This window comes from Neoarius graeffei, chromosome 20 (genome assembly GCF_027579695.1).
Source record: "Neoarius graeffei isolate fNeoGra1 chromosome 20, fNeoGra1.pri, whole genome shotgun sequence".
Classification (NCBI taxonomy): Eukaryota; Metazoa; Chordata; class Actinopteri; order Siluriformes; family Ariidae; genus Neoarius; species Neoarius graeffei.
Window position 1 is genome coordinate 59,050,091 of NC_083588.1, and position 19,573 is coordinate 59,069,663.

General features: G+C 41.7%; 1 protein-coding gene across 6 annotated transcripts in view; it reads right to left on the reverse strand.

The window, feature by feature from the left end:
• The window catches only part of ezh1 (enhancer of zeste 1 polycomb repressive complex 2 subunit), a 56,528-nt gene that overhangs the window by 13,916 nt on the left and 23,039 nt on the right, over window positions 1-19,573 (reverse strand). For all 6 annotated transcript variants that reach the window (XM_060902080.1, XM_060902084.1, XM_060902081.1 and 3 more), the window contains exon 15: window positions 7,738-7,916. In XM_060902080.1, the coding sequence (XP_060758063.1) occupies window positions 7,738-7,916 (179 nt within the window). The remainder of the gene's footprint in view (window positions 1-7,737; window positions 7,917-19,573) is intronic.

The window sequence follows — 19,573 nt, forward strand, 5'->3', positions numbered from 1 at the left end:
AAGTTATTAAAGCGAGCTAAGAGATACTGCATTTCACATAAATTATTTAACAGTTTATCCAACACTGAAAAACAAAAACAAACCCCACATGCTGCAGACTTTATGCTTCATGTCCAGCACTCCTGTCCACCTTAAACTTATAGTGATATTAAAAAAAAATCCCTGATGAACTGGATATGATTTTTCAGGCAGACGGTCATAAACTCAGAGTGTAATACTAATAAATGATCCTTTCATGTTTTATTTCGAGTCCATGACATGTGAGTTTTGTCCACATTGCCACGCCCCTGTGTTTTGGTCTTGTCTCCGCCCATCGCTGGTCTGTTATCTCATTTGGGCACCTGTTCTGAGTTCAGCCCTTGATTATTTGATCTATAGGGGTGTTCACACGGCAACTTTTACTCCGGTGTAGCACCGGGGCTGCCCCGGTAGAGCGTTCACACGGTACAAAGTTATACCGGTGTAGCCCCTGAAAGCTGCTTAAACCAGTGCAAATCTAACCCTGCTCGGGAGGTGGTTTAAGAAATTTACTCCGGAGTAAATGCTAGTTTGCGGGGCAGCACCGATATAAAATGGGACGTCTGAACGCTACAGGGGTAGACTCGCTACGCGTGAGGAGAGTTGATTACATACGGGCATTGCATACGTGTCTTCATCCACGTTGTTTTCCCGGCACTTGGTGATGCCATGACAACCGCCCACATGGCCATGAACGACACGAAGTCGTCGATTTGTTGCTGAATGAATTGTAGAATGCATTGTTTTCGTGCTCTCTTGTACTTGCACAACCTTTCCTTTCTCTCTTTTACCCTTTTACGGTGTCTGATAGACCACAACGTAGAAAGTTTGTCTGGAGAAGTATAAACCATGGTTTTTCGATATATCAATCACAAACAAGGCGGGAAAAGGAAGTACCGTATTTTTCGGACTATAAGTCGCACTTTTTTTCATGGTTCGGCTGGCAATGCGACTTATACTCCGGTGCGACATATATATGTTTTTTTTTTTTTCACCGCGGAATAACTGGAGCTGATGCTGAGTCTGACGACAGCCACGCAGAAGAAGAGGAAACGGCGCTTCATCTGCCGCTGGAGTTGGCAGAGTTGTTCAGAAGCGACACCGAGGATGAGGAATTCAATGGATTTGCTGATTTGGAGTGAAATCATCAGCTTGATAAACTTGATTGACCTGTGTTTTATTATTAATGATAGGGCTATAGTTATTTAAATAAGTTATGTAGTGATTTTAGGCAGTGCTTAATTTGTGAAGTGGGAGGTCCCGGAACGCAGGAGGTGGGTGGGTCCGGCGACTCAAAAAAAAAAAAAAAAAGGCGGGGGATGGTTTAATATAACTTAAAGCACATGCGCTTATTGTGTGTGTAAAATAATAATAATATCAGACATTATGATCTTAGAAAACGCTTTAGTGACAAACAGTTACAGACAGTAATATGTCGTGATATTATATTATAAAATATTAATTTTTATTAGTCTATATATTAAATTATGGCGGCACGGTGGTGTAGTGGTTAGCGCTGTCGCCTCACAGCAAGAAGGTCCTGGGTTCGTGCCCCGGGGCCGGCGAGGGCCTTTCTGTGTGGAGTTTGCATGTTCTCCCCGTGTCAGCGTGGGTTTCCTCCGGGTGCTCCGGTTTCCCCCACAGTCCAAAGACATGCAGGTTAGGTTAACTGGTGACTCTAAATTGAGCGTAGGTGTGAATGTGAGTGTGAATGGTTGTCTGTGTCTATGTGTCAGCCCTGTGATGACCTGGCGACTTGTCCAGGGTGTACCCCGCCTTTCGCCCGTAGTCAGCTGGGATAGGCTCCAGCTTGCCTGCGACCCTGTAGAAGGATTAAGCGGCTAGAGATAATGAGATGAGATGAGATGAGATATTAAATTATATATTACATTTATCTTCTAAAATAACAGACTGTACTCATCACAACCGGTTTATTTCACCATTGGAGATCAGATCACACAAGACATGAGTTAAATGACTCATTTTAAGGATTTAAGTAGGGGATTTAAAAGCGGTTGTTGTTGTTTTTTCACTAGACGGTTGTTTTTACTACCGTACCTGTCTTTGGAGATGATATACCTATAGCCTACTTGACCTCTGATTTGATGAAATAAAATTCGACAAAAATGAAGAATGACACTCCTCGATGATGACTACAGCTTTAATAACACAGATGAAAGAGCCATGGGGCGATAATAAGCCCTACCGGTAAAAATATTCTAAAAGCAAACTGATTAATGCATCAGTAATAGGCTACTAATATTAGTTATAATAATAATATAGGCTATTAGTAATAACGATAGTGATAGTATTAAAGATAGTAGTAGATATTTAAAATAATCAGACTAGGCTACTTACAGGGCAAAGGGCGCGTTATCACTGCTCAGCTGTTCGTTTATTAAATAAACAATGCAGTCGTGCAGTAACCACGCGCCGCTTATCAGATACAATCACAGATTCTATGGATAGAATAACCCTTCAAAAAAGTGCGACTTATAGTCCGGTGCGACGTATATATGTTTTTTTCGTCTTCATAATGCATTTTTTGGCTGATGCGACTTAAACTCCGGAGCGACGTATAGTCCGGAAAATACGGTACATTTTCACGCATGCGCATATTTCATTTCCGCATTATTACTATCGTATAGCACGGTCGCAAAAACTGCCGTGTGAACGCAAGTGGGGCTGCACCGGTGCTAACACGCTTCTCTCTAGTAAGCAGGTTTGTGACGTGTGAACGCAACACAATATTTACACCGGTGTAAGATATATCGCAACAAAATACATCGGTGCAGCATCGATGCAAATATGTGCCGTGTGAACACCCCTTATGTATGTACATCCTTCTGTTCTTTTGTCTTTTTTCATTTTGAGCAGATAATCAGTTCAGACCAGCCTCGAATCAGGAACGGCCCCTGCAATTGTCATGAAGGAGGCTATAATCTGGGGCCGATATTACACAGATTTACAGAGAAGATTTTATCTTTAGGGGAGACTTGAGACAGTTCGTATCTCTGTAAATTTATTTCAACCAATCAGGTTTTAGATTCCATCAGAAGTTCGATGTTGGCCCTTAGAGTAACCGACTTCCTTTGGAGACATGAAGCTGGACACTGCAGTAAAATCTGTGCAGTGAAATATTTTATCAACCAAAACTTGCAAGCAAAGTTTACAAGATGATAACTGTTTTGTGGAAATTTTGGAATGGATCCGAGTCATAGGGCGGTTCTAAGAATGTAGTTTCACTTTTGTTAATGTTGCAAGATGCAGCATTTGGGTTTGATGGAAGTCTGTGTTCGACAATGCCATACATTTTGAAATCCAATACATGGCAGTAAAGTTTCACAGGGATAAAACCTAACCAGTGTAGAAATACGATGACTCCGTATCACAGTCCACATTCACGGGTATCAGTAATCGTCTAGGATACACTTGTAGACACAGTTCTAATAGTTTTGAAATATATCCAGACACAGTATAACGTGATTGCGGTTGCAGACTTGCATATCATATCATGGAGGTTTGTGCTTTCCAAGTGTCTTTCGAGTATTTGTTATGAAGTGTCAATATTCTTTTTCAGGGAAACTTCATTCACCATTCAGTCAGGAAGCTCAAGACATACCCAAGTGCAAGTATTTTGAAGCTGCTGCCACCTTGTGTTTTAAATTGTGCATAATCTAAACCAGTGATTCCCAACCACTGTGCCGCGGCACATTAGTGTGCCGTGAGAGATCATCAGGTGTACCATGGGAAATTATCCAATTTCACTTAATTGTTCCGAAAATTATTATTTATTTATTGCAAATAATTTGTCTTTGTTCGTCTATAACAGCGACCTATAGTAACAGGCAGAACAATTAAATAATCTTCCACTAGATGGCAACAGGTAGCTAATTAACCTGTGTATCTACCTGTTGCCATTCAAACAATAGAATTAGTAATGCTTCGGGTGTGACAGCAGTGATGGCGATGGATAAATATTTGGAAAAAAAGTACACAATCCAAACTGGGTCCTGGAGAAAATTCTGACCCAGATGAAGGCCCTAGTATGAGTAGAGGTCAGAAGAAAGCAAAAAAGGTGATTTTCCACAACCTATCTATGCGAGCTGGGCTTTTCAAGCATGACTGCTATAAAAACTAAAAAAAAGGAGAGAGACTCCGAGCTGTTGAGGAAGATCTTTGTGTGTGTCTTTCTTCAATTCCTGCAAGTATATCAGCTTTGTGTTCAACTAAACAGGCCCAGGTTTCACACGGAGTAAGTAAATTGTGAGTAAATTGAGATGAGATGATCATACACACACACACACACACACACACACACACACACACACACACACACACACACACACTTTTTTGTGACAATTTGCTTGGTGGTGTGCCGTGGGATTTTTCGAATGTAAAATATGTGCCGTGGCTCAAGAAAGGTTGGGAAACACTGATCTAAACTCCCCCCCCCACCCCACTCCACTCCACTCCACTTTTCCTTTTGAAGCCTCTAGAGACCGAATTTAATTTTGTAAAAGAATACAATGCTATAAAGTAAATTGAATGAGCACAGTAAAGTGGGCCATCATGCTTTGTACTATATTTGATCATAAAATACACTCTGTTTTGCATCTCTATTATTTCTTGCAGTTTTATTTCAAGTACACCTTGGATCTTGATGCTTAATCTAAAGGAGGCTCATAAAGAGGGTTTTAAACGCAAACAGATCACCAACTGTATCTAACAGATTAGATACAGTACGACGTTTCTAGCATTTCATACAGGTTTAACTTCCAAGATCAGATGAGAAGAAATCTTGCATGTATTTTTCCTGTCAAAGTGTGAAGCTGCGAGTGGATTTACAATCATATTTATTTTCCAAGTGAATCACATTTCTTTAATAAGGTGTATTCATTTAAAGAAAAACTCGGTGTTGAATAATTCCTGAATCCTTAAGGAATACTGGATGTAAGACATGATTTCTTATTGCACAGCTGCCATTGTTACAGATGTTCAAAGCTAGACGGCCTTTCGATTTCATAAAATCGGTGAAATTTAGTTCCGTCTGAAATTTGGTCATTTTGATAGATGTTTATTTCTGTAATATCTCACAAAATATCAGGCCATTCTGTGGCTGGGAAGTTATTTAATTTGAAGGGATTAAATCAAATAATGTGCATGAAATCGCTCGCTTCACTTCGCGCAGTCAAGCAGACAGAGGAAGTCCGTGTGCGCATGCGCAGGTTTATCTTCTTCTTCTTCTGGGTTTTTCGGCAGCTGGCATCCACAGTGTTGCATTACTGCCATCTACAGGTTTCCCTTTGACCGTGCACTGACAGTTCCATCATTCTGTCGCTAAACGAACAGCTGATCACACCGAGGTGCTCGCTGAGCGCCGATATTTATTAGTTTGGTCCTGCGTTTCCTTTCCTTCGTATATAACATAACGTCTTTTCTTCTCACTTTCTTTCCGTTACTGTAGTCGGTCTTTCACATTTCATTTGCACACCCACACACGTCCTCCATTTTTCTCTCCTGTTTCAAATTTGTATCCCACAATGCCTTGCGTGAACAGGGAAAGCCCACCACGTGATGCATGACGTAGTACCTTGAATTGGGTCATGGTGAAGCAGGAAAAAATAGTGGAGAGTTTAGGGCCACGTGGCCTTAAATTCATTAATTGTTCTATTTTTAAAAAACTAAAAATTGGAAGTCTGTGATTTGAATTCAGTAACTTTTGGTCCACTAAACAAAAATAATTGGGTGTCGGGGAAAATTCTTTTTATGAGCTACACGTGAAAAATTTGAAAGTGTAACTTTTTCCCCAGAATGTAAAGAAAGGGGAAATAAAACATTTTAGGACTTTTTTTGCCCAAAATGGCCAGATAGGGAGAGTTGGGACAGTTCATCGTGTTCCAGGTTTTTTCCTGTGGTTTCCCAATGTAAAATTGTTTTAAAAATTTTTTTATTTTGATTACGTTCATTATGTCTTATATTAAATATAGTTAGTTTTTTTTTTTCTTTTTTATCAGACATCTAGTTTTTGGGTTTGTTTACCTGACATGTTTCGACGTACGACTGTCGTCTTCCTCAGAGTGTCACCGGATGTTATTGGTGACGCATCTTTTATCAGCTGATGTTTCGAATACATCCGGACAACAGATGCAACACCATATATGAGATTCCATGTCAATTATGCAATAAAACTTACATCGGGGAGACAGGAAGGAGTTTCAACACAAGAAAAAATGAACATAAGAAAGAGTGCGAAAAGGAGACAGCTACAAGACAAACCCGAACAATAAAAGAAAAGGCACAACAGGAAAATTATAAGTCAGCTATAACAGATCACTGCAAAAGGGAAAATCATATTATGGACTGGGGGAATGCCAGAGTCATCCGCACAGAAGATAATAAACATCAGCGCTGGATCAGGGAGGCCATAGAGATCCGTAAGCGAAGCCCGAGGACCATCAACCGGGATGAGGGAGCATACATGCTCTCCCACACCTGGAGTGCCATCTTGCAGGGGACGAACAGACAGTAGAAGGCGTGACCGACCTGTCAATCCAGACAGGAAGGCCACGCCTTCAGAAACATCAGCTGATAAAAGATGTGTCACCAATAACATCCGGTGACACTCTGAGGAAGACGACAGTCGTACGTCGAAACATGTCAGGTAAACAAACCTAAAAACTAGATGTCTGATAAAAAAAAAAACTATAAAAAAATTGTCCCTGCATGAGGATTAATCTTATTTCATTCCTTCTTGAGAATGGAACTGTTTTGTTTTTGAATGGAACATTTTTCTATCGCTGTACCAGCACTGTGTTCATACAGTTCATATGTTACAAGTTTGAGATAATAAATAAAAATGAAACATGTAGGATTAAGCTAGGTATTTTATTTCTGTCCCAAGTCTCCCAACATAAATGTCCCATGTTTCCCTTCAAAAAGTAATGACAGAATAAGTGAAGTGAAGCCTGAAGGCCAGGATATGTGACAAGCTGTGAAATTAATGTTGTGGTGAGATTAAAGGGTATAGTAAAGACGCTCTAATGCAGTATGAATGGGATGCTACCTGCAAAGAATTTCACACAATCTACACTACCGTTCAAAAGTTTGGGGTCACTTTGAAATGTCCTTATTTCTGAAAGAAAAGCACTGTTCTTTTCAACGAAGATCACTTTAAACTAATCAGAAATCCACTCTATACATTGCTAATGTGGTAAATGACTATTCTAGCTGCAAATGTCTGGTTTTTGGTGCAATATCTCCATAGGTGTATAGAGGCCCATTTCCAGCAACTCTCACTCCAGTGTTCTAATGGTACAATGTGTTTGCTCATTGCCTCAGAAGGCTAATGGATGATTAGAAAACCCTTGTACAATCATGTTAGCACAGCTGAAAACAGTTGAGCTCTTTAGAGAAGCTATAAAACTGACCTTCCTTTGAGCAGATTGAGTTTCTGGAGCATCACATTTGTGGGGTCGATTAAATGCTCAAAATGGCCAGAAAAATGTCTTGACTATATTTTCTATTCATTTTACAACTTATGGTGGTAAATAAAAGTGTGACTTTTCATGGAAAACAGAAATTGTCTGGGTGACCCCAAACTTTTGAACGGTAGTGTACAAAAGATGAAAATATGTCCCAAGTCTCCCTGCTCTCCCCAACTGATTGACTATGAAGATTTTTTTTAAATATATTTTTTTTCCTGAAATAAACCTGTACCTTTTTGAATCCTCTCTGGATGCTGCAGTTCTTGCAGGAAACCTGCTTGCTGTCCCAGCGGTCCGAAGCTCCACAGGTCAAGCAGAGGTCGGGGTCACACTCACGCACAGCCAGGTAACACGGACACTGCTTGGTGTTACACTGCGTCTTACAGCGGCAGCCTGGGAAACGGTTCTGACCTGCAGCAGGAAATGAAACAGTAAAAGAACTGAGTAAACCTGATTACTGAGGTACGTTTAGATTTACTCACATGGCATAAACTCCAGGACGAAAACCTGTCTGATTCGGTCAACCATTTTCAGAGTCGCTTTATATGCACTTTATATGCATGCACGGTAAATCTGTAGCAGAATATTTGGTGCAGTGTTTCCAGATATCATTTACTCTATCCACATTCACTAGATATGAGCAATTGCATGATCTGATTGGCTACTCTACTACTAGGATATCAGCTCATATACAGTACAGTGAGTAGAGAAAAACAAAATGGCGGAGCGTGTTGCTGAACCAACCGAGGATGAAATAAAAGCTCTACCTGAAAACAAAACCCCAAAAAGTGTAAAAAAAAAATTGAATAAAAAAATAAGTATTTGATGGTAAGAATGTCTTTTTTTTTTTTAAATTTCAAGAATTATCATCACATTTTTCACAAATTGCTCCTGTCATTTCGCCGGTTTATTTACATTCTAAGCAGAAATTATTTTGTTGGACATTTTGTATAAAAGTTATTTATTTAATTTGCAAAAAATAAAAATGCTCCGTTTCTCAAAATCCAGCGAATGTGGATAGAATAAAACCAGTGGCGTGCACAGATAGACACGAGGTGGTGCTCAAGCACCTGCCCCTCTGCCCTCTGTCCAAAAAAGCGCCCTTTTGAAATTTTTTTTTTTTACAGTTTACTGAGGCCAATGTCGACATGATCGTTTAGAAAAGCCGCGGCATTAAAAGCGTGTGTGAAAATAATGTCCCGATGTGTGCCCCCTCCGCACACACACCGGACCTCTGTCTCTCTTGCTCTGTCACGTGAACAAGCGTGCAGTGCATTCAATGTGAGTTTGCAGCAGCATAGCGTCCTGGAAGCCACGGCCTTGTCGTAGCGCAGACAACACATCGGGCAGTCAGTCAGCTCTTCCCCTGCCCCACCAGCCAGGTAACACATGAATCGAGTGAAAATGTATTGTTCGCCCTCTAAGCCCAAGCTGTAATTATTTTGTCGTGAAGTAGCCCGTCGCATACAGAAACAACTGCACGTAAGTATTATATTTATTGCTAGACCATTTTCAGATTTAGGAAAACAAAAATTTCTTTTTCTATTTTGTTCAACTAGAGATTCCTGGCAAAGTCAAAAAGCCTTGATGTAATAAATTAACATTAAGTGGTTGTTTTACACCTTTAAAAACTAAAACGGGTCAGTGGCGACCCGAACACAAGAGGAGGGTTAAATCTCAGACTTTTATAATAATAAGGTGTTCCACATGTGCAAAAAAGTGCCCTTTTCCCCCCCAGAGCACTTGCCGCCCAAAATGTCTGTGCACGCCACTGAATAAAACAGTTATTCCGCTCAATCTCGTCGTACATGGCTTATAGGAACTCGGTGCTACGCAACTCATTGGCTATCAGCTCATGTACAATTCGATTTCGTGGAATAACTATTAAATATATACACAGAAATATCATGAGCAACCCAATGGCCATTCAATCCCATCCGAAAAATGAACTGATGGTCAGTGGGATGAGTCCATTCCAAAACTTCTATTTATCCCAAACTGTATTAAATTCCAAAATCATGACTCATTGCCAAAGTATAACACCATACCATTGTTAGTTTTATAATGGTCTTATATTACTGAAGTATATTCACTGATGCACAACACATACTTTCATACAGTAAAAGTAACCTAATTTTATTTCATAACACATTACAGCAGAATGTTACATTACCGTATTCTTACATATATGCACACCGGCCACTTTAATAGGAGCTTGTTCTTGATTCTAAGATCCCTGTTCTTGGCTACAGGACTGGAACCCAATGTGCTGTTCTGCTGTTGCATTCTGAGATGCTTTTCTGCTTACCACGGTTGTAAAGAGTTGCTATGAGTTACTATATCCTCCTGGCAAAAAAAAAAAAAAAAAAGCTTGAAACGATCTGTCCATTTTCCTCTGACCTCTCTTATCAGCAAGGGGTTTGTTTCCGCCCACAGAACGGTCACTGACTCACTCACTCGATGTTTGTTTTTTGCACCATTCTGTGTACTGTTGTGTGTGTGAAAACCCCAGGAGATCAGCGGTTTCTGAAATACTCAAACCAGTCTGTCTGGCTCAAACCAACACCCATGCCCCAGTGAAAGAAGGTCACACAAAAACTGAGATCGTAATTTTTCCCATTCTGATGTTTGAACACTGAGTGATAACTGAAGCTCTTGATTTGTATCTGCATGATTTTATGCATCAAGGGCTCGGCTGATTAGAGAACTGCATCAAACAGCAGGTGGATGGATGGGTCTTTCTAATAAAGTGGCCGGTGAAGACCGGCATATCATGTACACACTTTTTTTCATGAGAAAACCCTTCAGCTTGTTATTCGACCTGCAAGCATTGATCTAATTCATCTCATCTCATCTCATTATCTCTAGCCGCTTTATCCTTCTACAGGGTCGCAGGCAAGCTGGAGCCTATCCCAGCTGACTACGGGCGAAAGGCGGGGTACACCCTGGACAAGTCGCCAGGTCATCACAGGGCTGACACATAGACACAGACAACCATTCACACTCACATTCACACCTACGGTCAATTTAGAGTCACCAGTTAACCTAACCTGCATGTCTTTGGACTGTGGGGGAAACCGGAGCACCTGGAGGAAACCCACGCGGACACGGGGAGAACATGCAAACTCCACACAGAAAGGCCATCGCCGGCCCCGGGGCTCGAACCCAGGACCTTCTTGCTGTGAGGTGACAGCGCTAACCACTACACCACCGTGCTGCCTGATCTAATTCATTTAAAAGATATTAAAAAAAACAACCAAAAAAACCCCACAAAAAACTCACAACTGACCTGTCACAGCGAGTCAAGACCAGTTGCAAACCTGGCAACCCTGTCCTGAACGTAATATTTAATCTCAGATGCTTTTCATAAATGACATGAAAACGCTGGATGACATTTAAACTTTGGGAGGTGGGGCTTAAATGAGAAGTGATGCAATCTGCATTGGAATAAACAAAAAGTACAAGCTTGTTTGGACGAAACATTACAGTTTAACCAAGAATCAATTTTTTAATTTTTATTTTATTTTTGAAATGTTGCAAAGTAATAAAAGTAATGAAGTTACAACAGGGGCAGCATGGTGGTGTAGTGGTTAGCGCTGTCGCCTCACAGCAAGAAGGTCCGGGTTCGAGCCCCGTGGCCGGCGAGGGCCTTTCTGTGCGGAGTTTGCATGTTCTCCCCGTGTCCGCGTGGGTTTCCTCCGGGTGCTCCGGTTTCCCCCACAGTCCAAAGACATGCAGGTTAGGTTAACTGGTGACTCTAAATTGACCGTAGGTGTGAATGTGAGTGTGAATGGTTGTCTGTGTCTATGTGTCAGCCCTGTGATGACCTGGCGACTTGTCCAGGGTGTACCCCGCCTTTCGCCCGTAGTCAGCTGGGATAGGCTCCAGCTTGCCTGCGACCCTGTAGAACAGGATAAAGCGGCTAGAGATAATGAGATGAGATGAGATGTTACAACAGTTAAACTGCAGTGCAGGTTGTTTCAGTAACTGTCCTGTCACTTGTCTGTTAAGGCCTGGTTTTACAGACAAGCACATCTGCCCTCTGGTGGTGAAGAACACATCTAGTGCTGGATTTACAAATCGTTGGTCGAGCACTAGAGGAAAATGGTCCATTTTGTCAACCTGTCACTGTTAGTTGACTGGAAAAGCTTTAAAAACAATCAGCTGAATGAATAAAAATAAAGCGTCTTACATACCATCAGGCAACTGACTTCATCGCAAAATAACAAGGACACCGGGTAACTGATGTGACGCAGATCTGAGTGACAAATACTGTATTTATCCTTTGATATTTGTATTTCTGGCTACAGAAATGTGTCCTGCTCTGACGGAGGGAAAGCTTCTGACTTTGGTTAATAAAAAAAAAAAATAAAAAAAAAAACACCCCAGTCGTCCCTGTGCAACAGAAGCAGACTGAAATATGTTATACAATACTGTGTATAAAATACAAACACTTACAATTACCATAAGTTAACGTTCGATGTTTTATATCTTTTAAAGGGGAACTGAAGTCATTTTTAAACTTGCTTTATTTCTTAATTAACGTGTTATTCAATTACGTTTTCGGTTTTAGTAACCTTATATCGTGACTCGTATTGGCAACTAATTGTAATTAAATATTATACTTATCAGCCTATTCGGCTTTTAGCCGTGTTGAATTTAGTTCGTTTGGTCCACGGCAGGCGTCGCTTATCTGCACGATCTTCACGAGACTTCGAAACGTGAAGTGTCAGCCAGGTGTCAGCGCCACCATTTTGAAAACTGTTTTCCAAACGAAATATTGCACAAAAACGAGTTTAAATGACGATTACTGTCTACTTTTTTCAAACTTTCCTGATCGCTATCAAAACAAACAAAACTTCCGGCTTGATCACATCAGCATTTGAAAGAGGGCGCGCGCGTCTTTTGACAATGTTGGCAGATGTCGGTCAGTTTGATTTCCGCTGTACGTTTTACTTCCGTCCTACGATGTCTCGCACAGGTCGCAACGAATCTCGTTTACGGCCGTCGCTTTGACATATGGACTGATATATTACAGAGCATATTTCAAACACTCATAACTTGCTATAGCAGCGACAAAATAGCGATCAGATATGCGTTCCTATATTTAATACTAGAAAAGCACTCGGAGAGCACAGACCTCCGCCAAGAATCCTTTAAAAAATTCCGGGATCCAGAAGGTGATCTGGATCATTGCCAAAATTTAATGGATTGTTACTTGTGCCCAGTCACACGTCTGGAAAAAATTTCAGAGCAATCCGTTCTTAACTTTTTCCGTAATGTTGCTAACAGACAAACCAACAAACCAATGCTACCGAAAACATAACCTCCTTGGCGGAGGTAAAAATGAGAAATAGAATTTTGATAAAATTTTGCCTTGAGTTCTCCTTTAAATGAATTAGATCAATGCTTGCAGGGCAAATAGTAAGCTGTGTGCATAATATGCAGTTACACTCACCGGCCAATTTAATAGGAACACCCTATAAACCAGTGGTTTTAAGTAGTTCTCTAATCAGCCGATCCCTTGATGCATAAAATCATGCCGATACAAATCAAGAGAGTTTCAGTTAACGTTCACAAATGTTCAAACATCAGAACGGGAAAAATTGTGATCTCAATTTTTGTGAGACTTTCTTTCACTGGGGCATGGCTGCTGGTTTGAGCCAGATGGACTGGTTTGAGTATTTCAGAAATTGCTGATCTCCTGGGGTTTTCACACACAACAGTCTCTACACAGAATGGTGCGAAAAACAAAAAACAAACATCAAGTGAGCGAGTGTTCTGTGGGTGGAAACGAATGTCTTGTTGATAAGGAAAAAGTCAGAGGGAAAAAAATAAAAGGCCAAATTAGTTTGAGCTTTTTTGCCAGGAAGGATATAGCAACCCATAGCAACTGTACAACTGTCGTGAGCAGAAAAGCATCTCAGCATGCAACAGCAGAACGACACATTGGGTTCCACTCCTGCAGCCGAGAACAGGAATCTTAGAACCAAGAACACGTTTCTATTAAAGTGGCCGGTGAGCGTACACGCATTATAGTGTAATTGTGCAAATACAATACACATGCGTTCATCTAAGCCTGTTTTTGTGTCGCTTCACACCAATCTCTAATGTGGAACACAGTCCTGGCTGTCAATGGATTCTGTGCCATGAAATGCATTAAAGGCACGGTAAGTAATTTTTAGAAGCTTTTAATTTGGTATATATGACCCCTCACCGAATCCAGGGACACATGTCGGCCGAAACGAATCCGAGATAATCGCAAAAGAAGCATTTTTTTTTCGAAATTTGTGATTTTTGTTTTTTTCCATCATGTGCAAGTTGAGATCTTGAAGAATGCAATCAGTATTTCAGATAAGAGACTGTTTTGTTGGAAAAGCATACATTTTTTGTTGCAAATTGTCTCGTTTTTGTCAGGACTGTAGCCTGCTGGGGGGTGTGGGTAAATTACCATATGGGCCATTCACATGATGATTTAAGTCTTTTTTTTTTTTTTTTTCGCGAATCAGCTGTATGATACGAGCTGAGCGCATGGCTACTTAGCTGCATACAGGCATGTAATTTCACTATGGAATGAGTTACTAAACAGAGCGCAGAGGAGCTGAAACACCGCGAAGCAAACAGACGCACGGTATTTACATCGGAGATCACCATTTCTAGCAAAAAAACCCCGCAACCTCATTTTCCAGATTGAATGGAATACTTGAATGATCGGATTATACACGGACCGTTCTAGGACTACATTCCATCGGAGACATTGGTGTGTGCAAGGCGCCGTTTCTCTTTCTGATGGGGTGAGTTTATTAATCTAAGGCTGTGTGGTTATTTTTGCATGTAACGGAGAGTGTTGTGGTTTGGTTAAGCCTAGGTCACAACCGGAAGTACGATTTTTTGGCCGTGTGATTTTTGGCGTTTCCCAAATCGCTGCGTTTTTTTTTTTTTTGTTGTTGTTCATGGAGAAAGACGCGCGTTGGCTGTAAGTTTGTCTTGCAACCTGAAAAAAACGTAAGCGCCCGTAGAGTTTGTTTGACATGACAAAGAACCTCTGCGGCCGGTCTGCAGCTCGAAAATCAGCACATCACACGCGCGCTCTCGTGCGTTTCATGCGCGCTCTCCGTGTGTTTCTTGCGTTTTTTGCATGTAGACCGGCCGTAGGAGCGCGTACAGTACGGCCGGTTGTGACCGAGGCTTTACATGAAACTAGTGTTGTGTTAGTTGTGTCATCATCGTGCTATCTTTCTTTCTTACGGTGTGAGTAATTTTTCAACCACAAAACGTTAAAGTATACTTTAGGACTTATTTTTGTACTTCATAATTGTGTTGGGCATACTTTGCATGGAAGGAAAATTGACGTGGTGATCTTTGTTTACATGAAAGTAGCATCGTGCTAGCTGGTAGGGGGTAGGGCTTTCCTTAATATCATGCAAATGAGCAGCATTATGTGCCCGCCCTGCACCCAGAGTAGCTGAGATGGAAAACTTTGAGGGCGATTTTCTCCCTTTTCTGTTTTAAGAAGTATACACTTTCAAAAGGCCACACATTCTTCAAATATTGTCAGATCTCCACATGGAAGGCATCATTGGAAAGCTTAGAAACTGTACTTTCTGAATCTGTCAATAACTCAAAATGCCCCCGGGCTGACATGTGTTCCTGGATTCTGTGATCTGCCACATATTTCTTGAAATTCTCTTTACATCCTGACTGGTATGAATAAATCAAATGCCCTGACAATAAAAAGGAAAAAAGAATCCGTCATCTGTAGCAGTCGCAGGGCTGTAAAAAGCCCGTCTAATCATTTCATTCAGACCATTTCTCTGCCTGAAGTCTCCCACAAGGCAAGGCAGACATATCGCAGATACACTGTTAAAGCGAGCGAGCTAGTCGACGGCTATGAGGAGTTACGATAGCAATGTTTGTTGGTTACACTGATTATGATAATGTTAGTGTTTTCTTACAGGTGAATGAAACATGAGGTAGTTAGATAGAACAGTGATGTGCGTCGCTCCTCCCCCAGTGCTCCCTCTCCATCTCTGGTGGACTCGTCCTCTAGCAGTAGTCAGGCAGTGCACGTTCATGTGTTTTGGAGCGAGGGGGTCGGATACTTTCAAAACTGGCTTACTCTTGCTGCCCTCATAAGGTCCACACCTTGTAGTGGTGTGAGGGCTTGCGTGCCTCAATGACCAAGAGAACTATGCCAGGGGGAGCATAAGCTCCTGGTATGGAGAAAATGTGGACCACCCTCTCCCCAGAGGTAAAATGGGTTTGCATCAGGCAAACAACCCGACCTAGAAAAAGCCAATGATACTGAAGCATCGACGAAAACCCAAATCCACACTTCCTATGTACACAAAGGACTCAACCTCTTTGACTGGCTCCCCACCTACTGTGACTGGAGTGTTTGCAGTGGTGTTGATCTTGCTGGTTTCTCCAAAATTACATACTCATGACACCACAGAAATCTCTCCCTTTCTTCCCCGTACTGCAGTTTCCCTGATCTTAACAGCTAAAGTTACGGTCACACTACAGCTCGCGATGCTTTGCAATGGATTATCGATGAAAATGAGGTGTTTTGGTGACTATACATGGTGATATACAAGCGAGCTAAAAGTTGTGGCCACACAGCAGGCAAACATTTGATGGTCACGCCTCTGCTCGCTCACAGGAGCCAGTCATTATGGGAAACACCTGATGATTTGAGTGCAATCAGCACGAGCATATAAGGACACAGAGGCTTCGCAAAGTACAGGTAGTCGTTGACTTACGACCTATGCGACTTACGACCGCTCGACTTTATGACCGTCTGGTTATGACTGGCAAGTGTTTCCCAGCTGAGCTAGCTGAGCGTACGACAGTTTCCGCCCCAGCTCCCGGCAGCGCCCAGCATCCAGCCAGTGTTGCCAGATACTGCTGACGGTTTCCAGCCCAAAATATGTTCAAAACCCGCCAAAATGCACTTAAAACCGCCCAATCTGGCAACACTGCATCCAGCCTCTTCTATTATGTGTGCAGTGTTTCATTGGGCAAACAACGAGCGAGCTACAGCACGCGTACAGCTTAACCAGATCTTGTGCTATAACGTGCGCAGCTGGTAATCAAAGTAACTTTCACTTTTCTGTTCTGTTACACTGTTCTGTGTCCAATGTCCAAAATGAAAAGTTAGTTTTCAACTGTTCAGCTAAAAAAAAAAAATTAATTAAAGGTGGAGTACGAGATTTTTTTCAGGAGTATTTTTTACCATATTGCTTGAAAAGCTCCTCACGCCCATGCTGCAAGCAGTACAATAGAAGGTTTGACCCAAAAACGAAATATTTTAATCCAGTCTACAGTGTAAAATAAAGGAAAAACGCCATCCAATCCTATCGAGGTACCACCTCAAAATGATTGGATACTGACACTTCAATCAGACTGAAGCCCGCGACCCCAAACCCCCCACCCCACCCCTCACCGCCCCACCCCCACCCCTACCCTTGCGCGTACAGTATGCGCAGGGACCACTCCTGCCATTTCAAAGCAACGGATACACAATGTAGGTTTTGCTAAGTTAGCATGATTTGCAAAGTTAGCTGACACGGATTGTTATACTAACGCGTATAGTCGTATTACGTCCTTGATGGTAGTTTTTCCATGGTATTTATTTCATGCATACAAACGATTTGTTAGCTTAGCTGTATGTGGCACAAACGATAACTCTTATTTATTGTTTTCTTAGTTATGAAGGCATGGCACAAGCCAGTTCGACACCAATGAAGCATGGGTTTTTGAAACCACCTCCTCCTCCCGTATCCACTATTCGTTCGGCTTCACTCTCAGGCTCTGACCTGTAAGTACCATTATGTTCACATAAACATGGTTTTAGCAACATGCTTTGGAGGCGCGGGTAGGGAGGGGGGTGGAGACGCGGGGGGAAGGGGGAGGAGGGGTGGAGACGCGGGGGGAGGGCGAGGAGGGGTGGAGACGCGGGGGGTGGGAGCATGGCGAGTGCTTCTTTTCAAAATATGGCTTGCGGGAACCGTTATTCCAAAATCTCGTACTCCACCTTTAAAACGATTGTGTAGTTAAAATGATGTGTTTGCAATTTATTTATAATCAAAAACTGATACAGGTGGATGAAAAAGAGTGATAGTGTGATAAAAAAGTACTATACTAGTACTACTGAGTGATAAGAAGTCCTAGTGAATGCTTGATAAGTAGACAATAATAAATAATTAGGTGTATTTTTTGGCACGCACTGCGCACTATGGCTCAAAATAATATACCGGCAAGAAATAAAAGTTACTTTCACCCCTGAGTATGCAGTGTTTGACTTAAACCAAATAATGAGCCAAGGTAATGAAATCAGAAAATGTTGATAAAATAAGACTTTAAGATGATTACAATATCATTACACATCACAATATACTTGCGTTCATTTAACATAGGCCGACTTACGACCAGATCGGTTTACGACCGGTCAGTCGTAACCAAACGCAGTTGTAAGTCGACGACTACCTGTATTATTACTATCACGTTTGTTTCTAACCATGTTTATGACTCTGCTTACAGTTTCATTTGCGTTTTGTTTTTGTAAATATCACGCCTGATAATAAACACTCTTTCTACACTTATATCCGTCTACCGCTGCATACCTGACAATACTTTGCAAAGTCTTTGTGAAAACAGTGTCCTTATACGTGTGTGCTGATTGCACCCAAATCAGCATCAGGTGTTTCCCATAATGACTGGGTCCCAAGCGTGTGGACAACATGCTCAGAAGGATCCCCGAATGTAAATGCACTTTTTAAGTCTTGGTGAAGGTTAGGCTCTGCTATACACGATGACTGTGGAAGAGCTGAGGTCGTTTTCTGTCACTCAATTCTCTTAATTTATTGTGCGTCACAAAGCATCATGAGCACTTCACGTAAAATAAGTCTACATTTCATAGTTAAAGGAGAACTGAAGGCAAATTTTTTTTATCATCAAAATTCTCATCTCATCTCATTATCTGTAGCCGCTTTATCCTGTTCTACAGGGTCGCAGGCAAGCTGGAGCCTATCCCAGCTGACTACGGGCGAAAGGCGGGGTACACCCTGGACAAGTCGCCAGGTCATCACAGGGCTGACACATAGACACAGACAACCATTCACACTCACATTCACACCTACGCTCAATTTAGAGTCACCAGTTAACCTAACCTGCATGTCTTTGGACTGTGGGGGAAACTGGAGCACCCGGAGGAAACCCACGCGGACACGGGGAGAACATGCAAACTCCACACAGAAAGACCCTCGCCGGCCACGGGGCTCGAACCCGGACTTTCTTGCTGTGAGGCAACAGCGCTAACCACTACACCACCGTGCCGCCTCATCAAAATTCTATTTCTCATTTTATTAAATATAGGAATGCATTTCTGATCGCTATTTTGTCGCTACTATAGCAAGTTATGAGTGAAATATGCTCTGTAATATATCAGTTCGTATGTCAAAGCAACGGCCGTAAACGAGATTCGTTGAGACCTGTGTGAGACATCGTAGGATGGAAGTAAAACGTACAGCGGAAATCAAAGTGACCGACATCTGCCAACGTTGTCAAAAGACGCGCGCGCCCTCTTTCGAATGCTGACGTAATCAAGCCGAAAGTTTTGTTTGTTTTGATAGCGATCAGGAAAGTTTGAAAAAAGTAGGCAGTAATCGTCATTTAAACTCGTTTTTGTGCAATACTTCATTTGGAAAACAGTTTTCAAAATGGCAGCACTGACACCTGGCTGACACTTCACGTTTCGAAGTCTCGCATAAGTCTCGTGAAGATCGCACTGATAAGCGACGCCTGCCGTGGACCAAACGAACTAAATTCAACACGGCTAAAAACCGAATAGGCCGATAAGTATAATATTTAATTGCAATTAGTTGCCAATACGAGTCACGATATAAGGTTACTAAAACCGAAAACGTAATTGAATAACACGTTAATTAAGAAATAAAGCAAGTTTAAAAATGACTTCAGTTCCCCTTTAATAAAAAAAAAAAATCTTGATAACACGAGCAGCTTGATGGGGGGGGGGGGGGGGGGGGGAACAGGAATTTTGAGAGGAG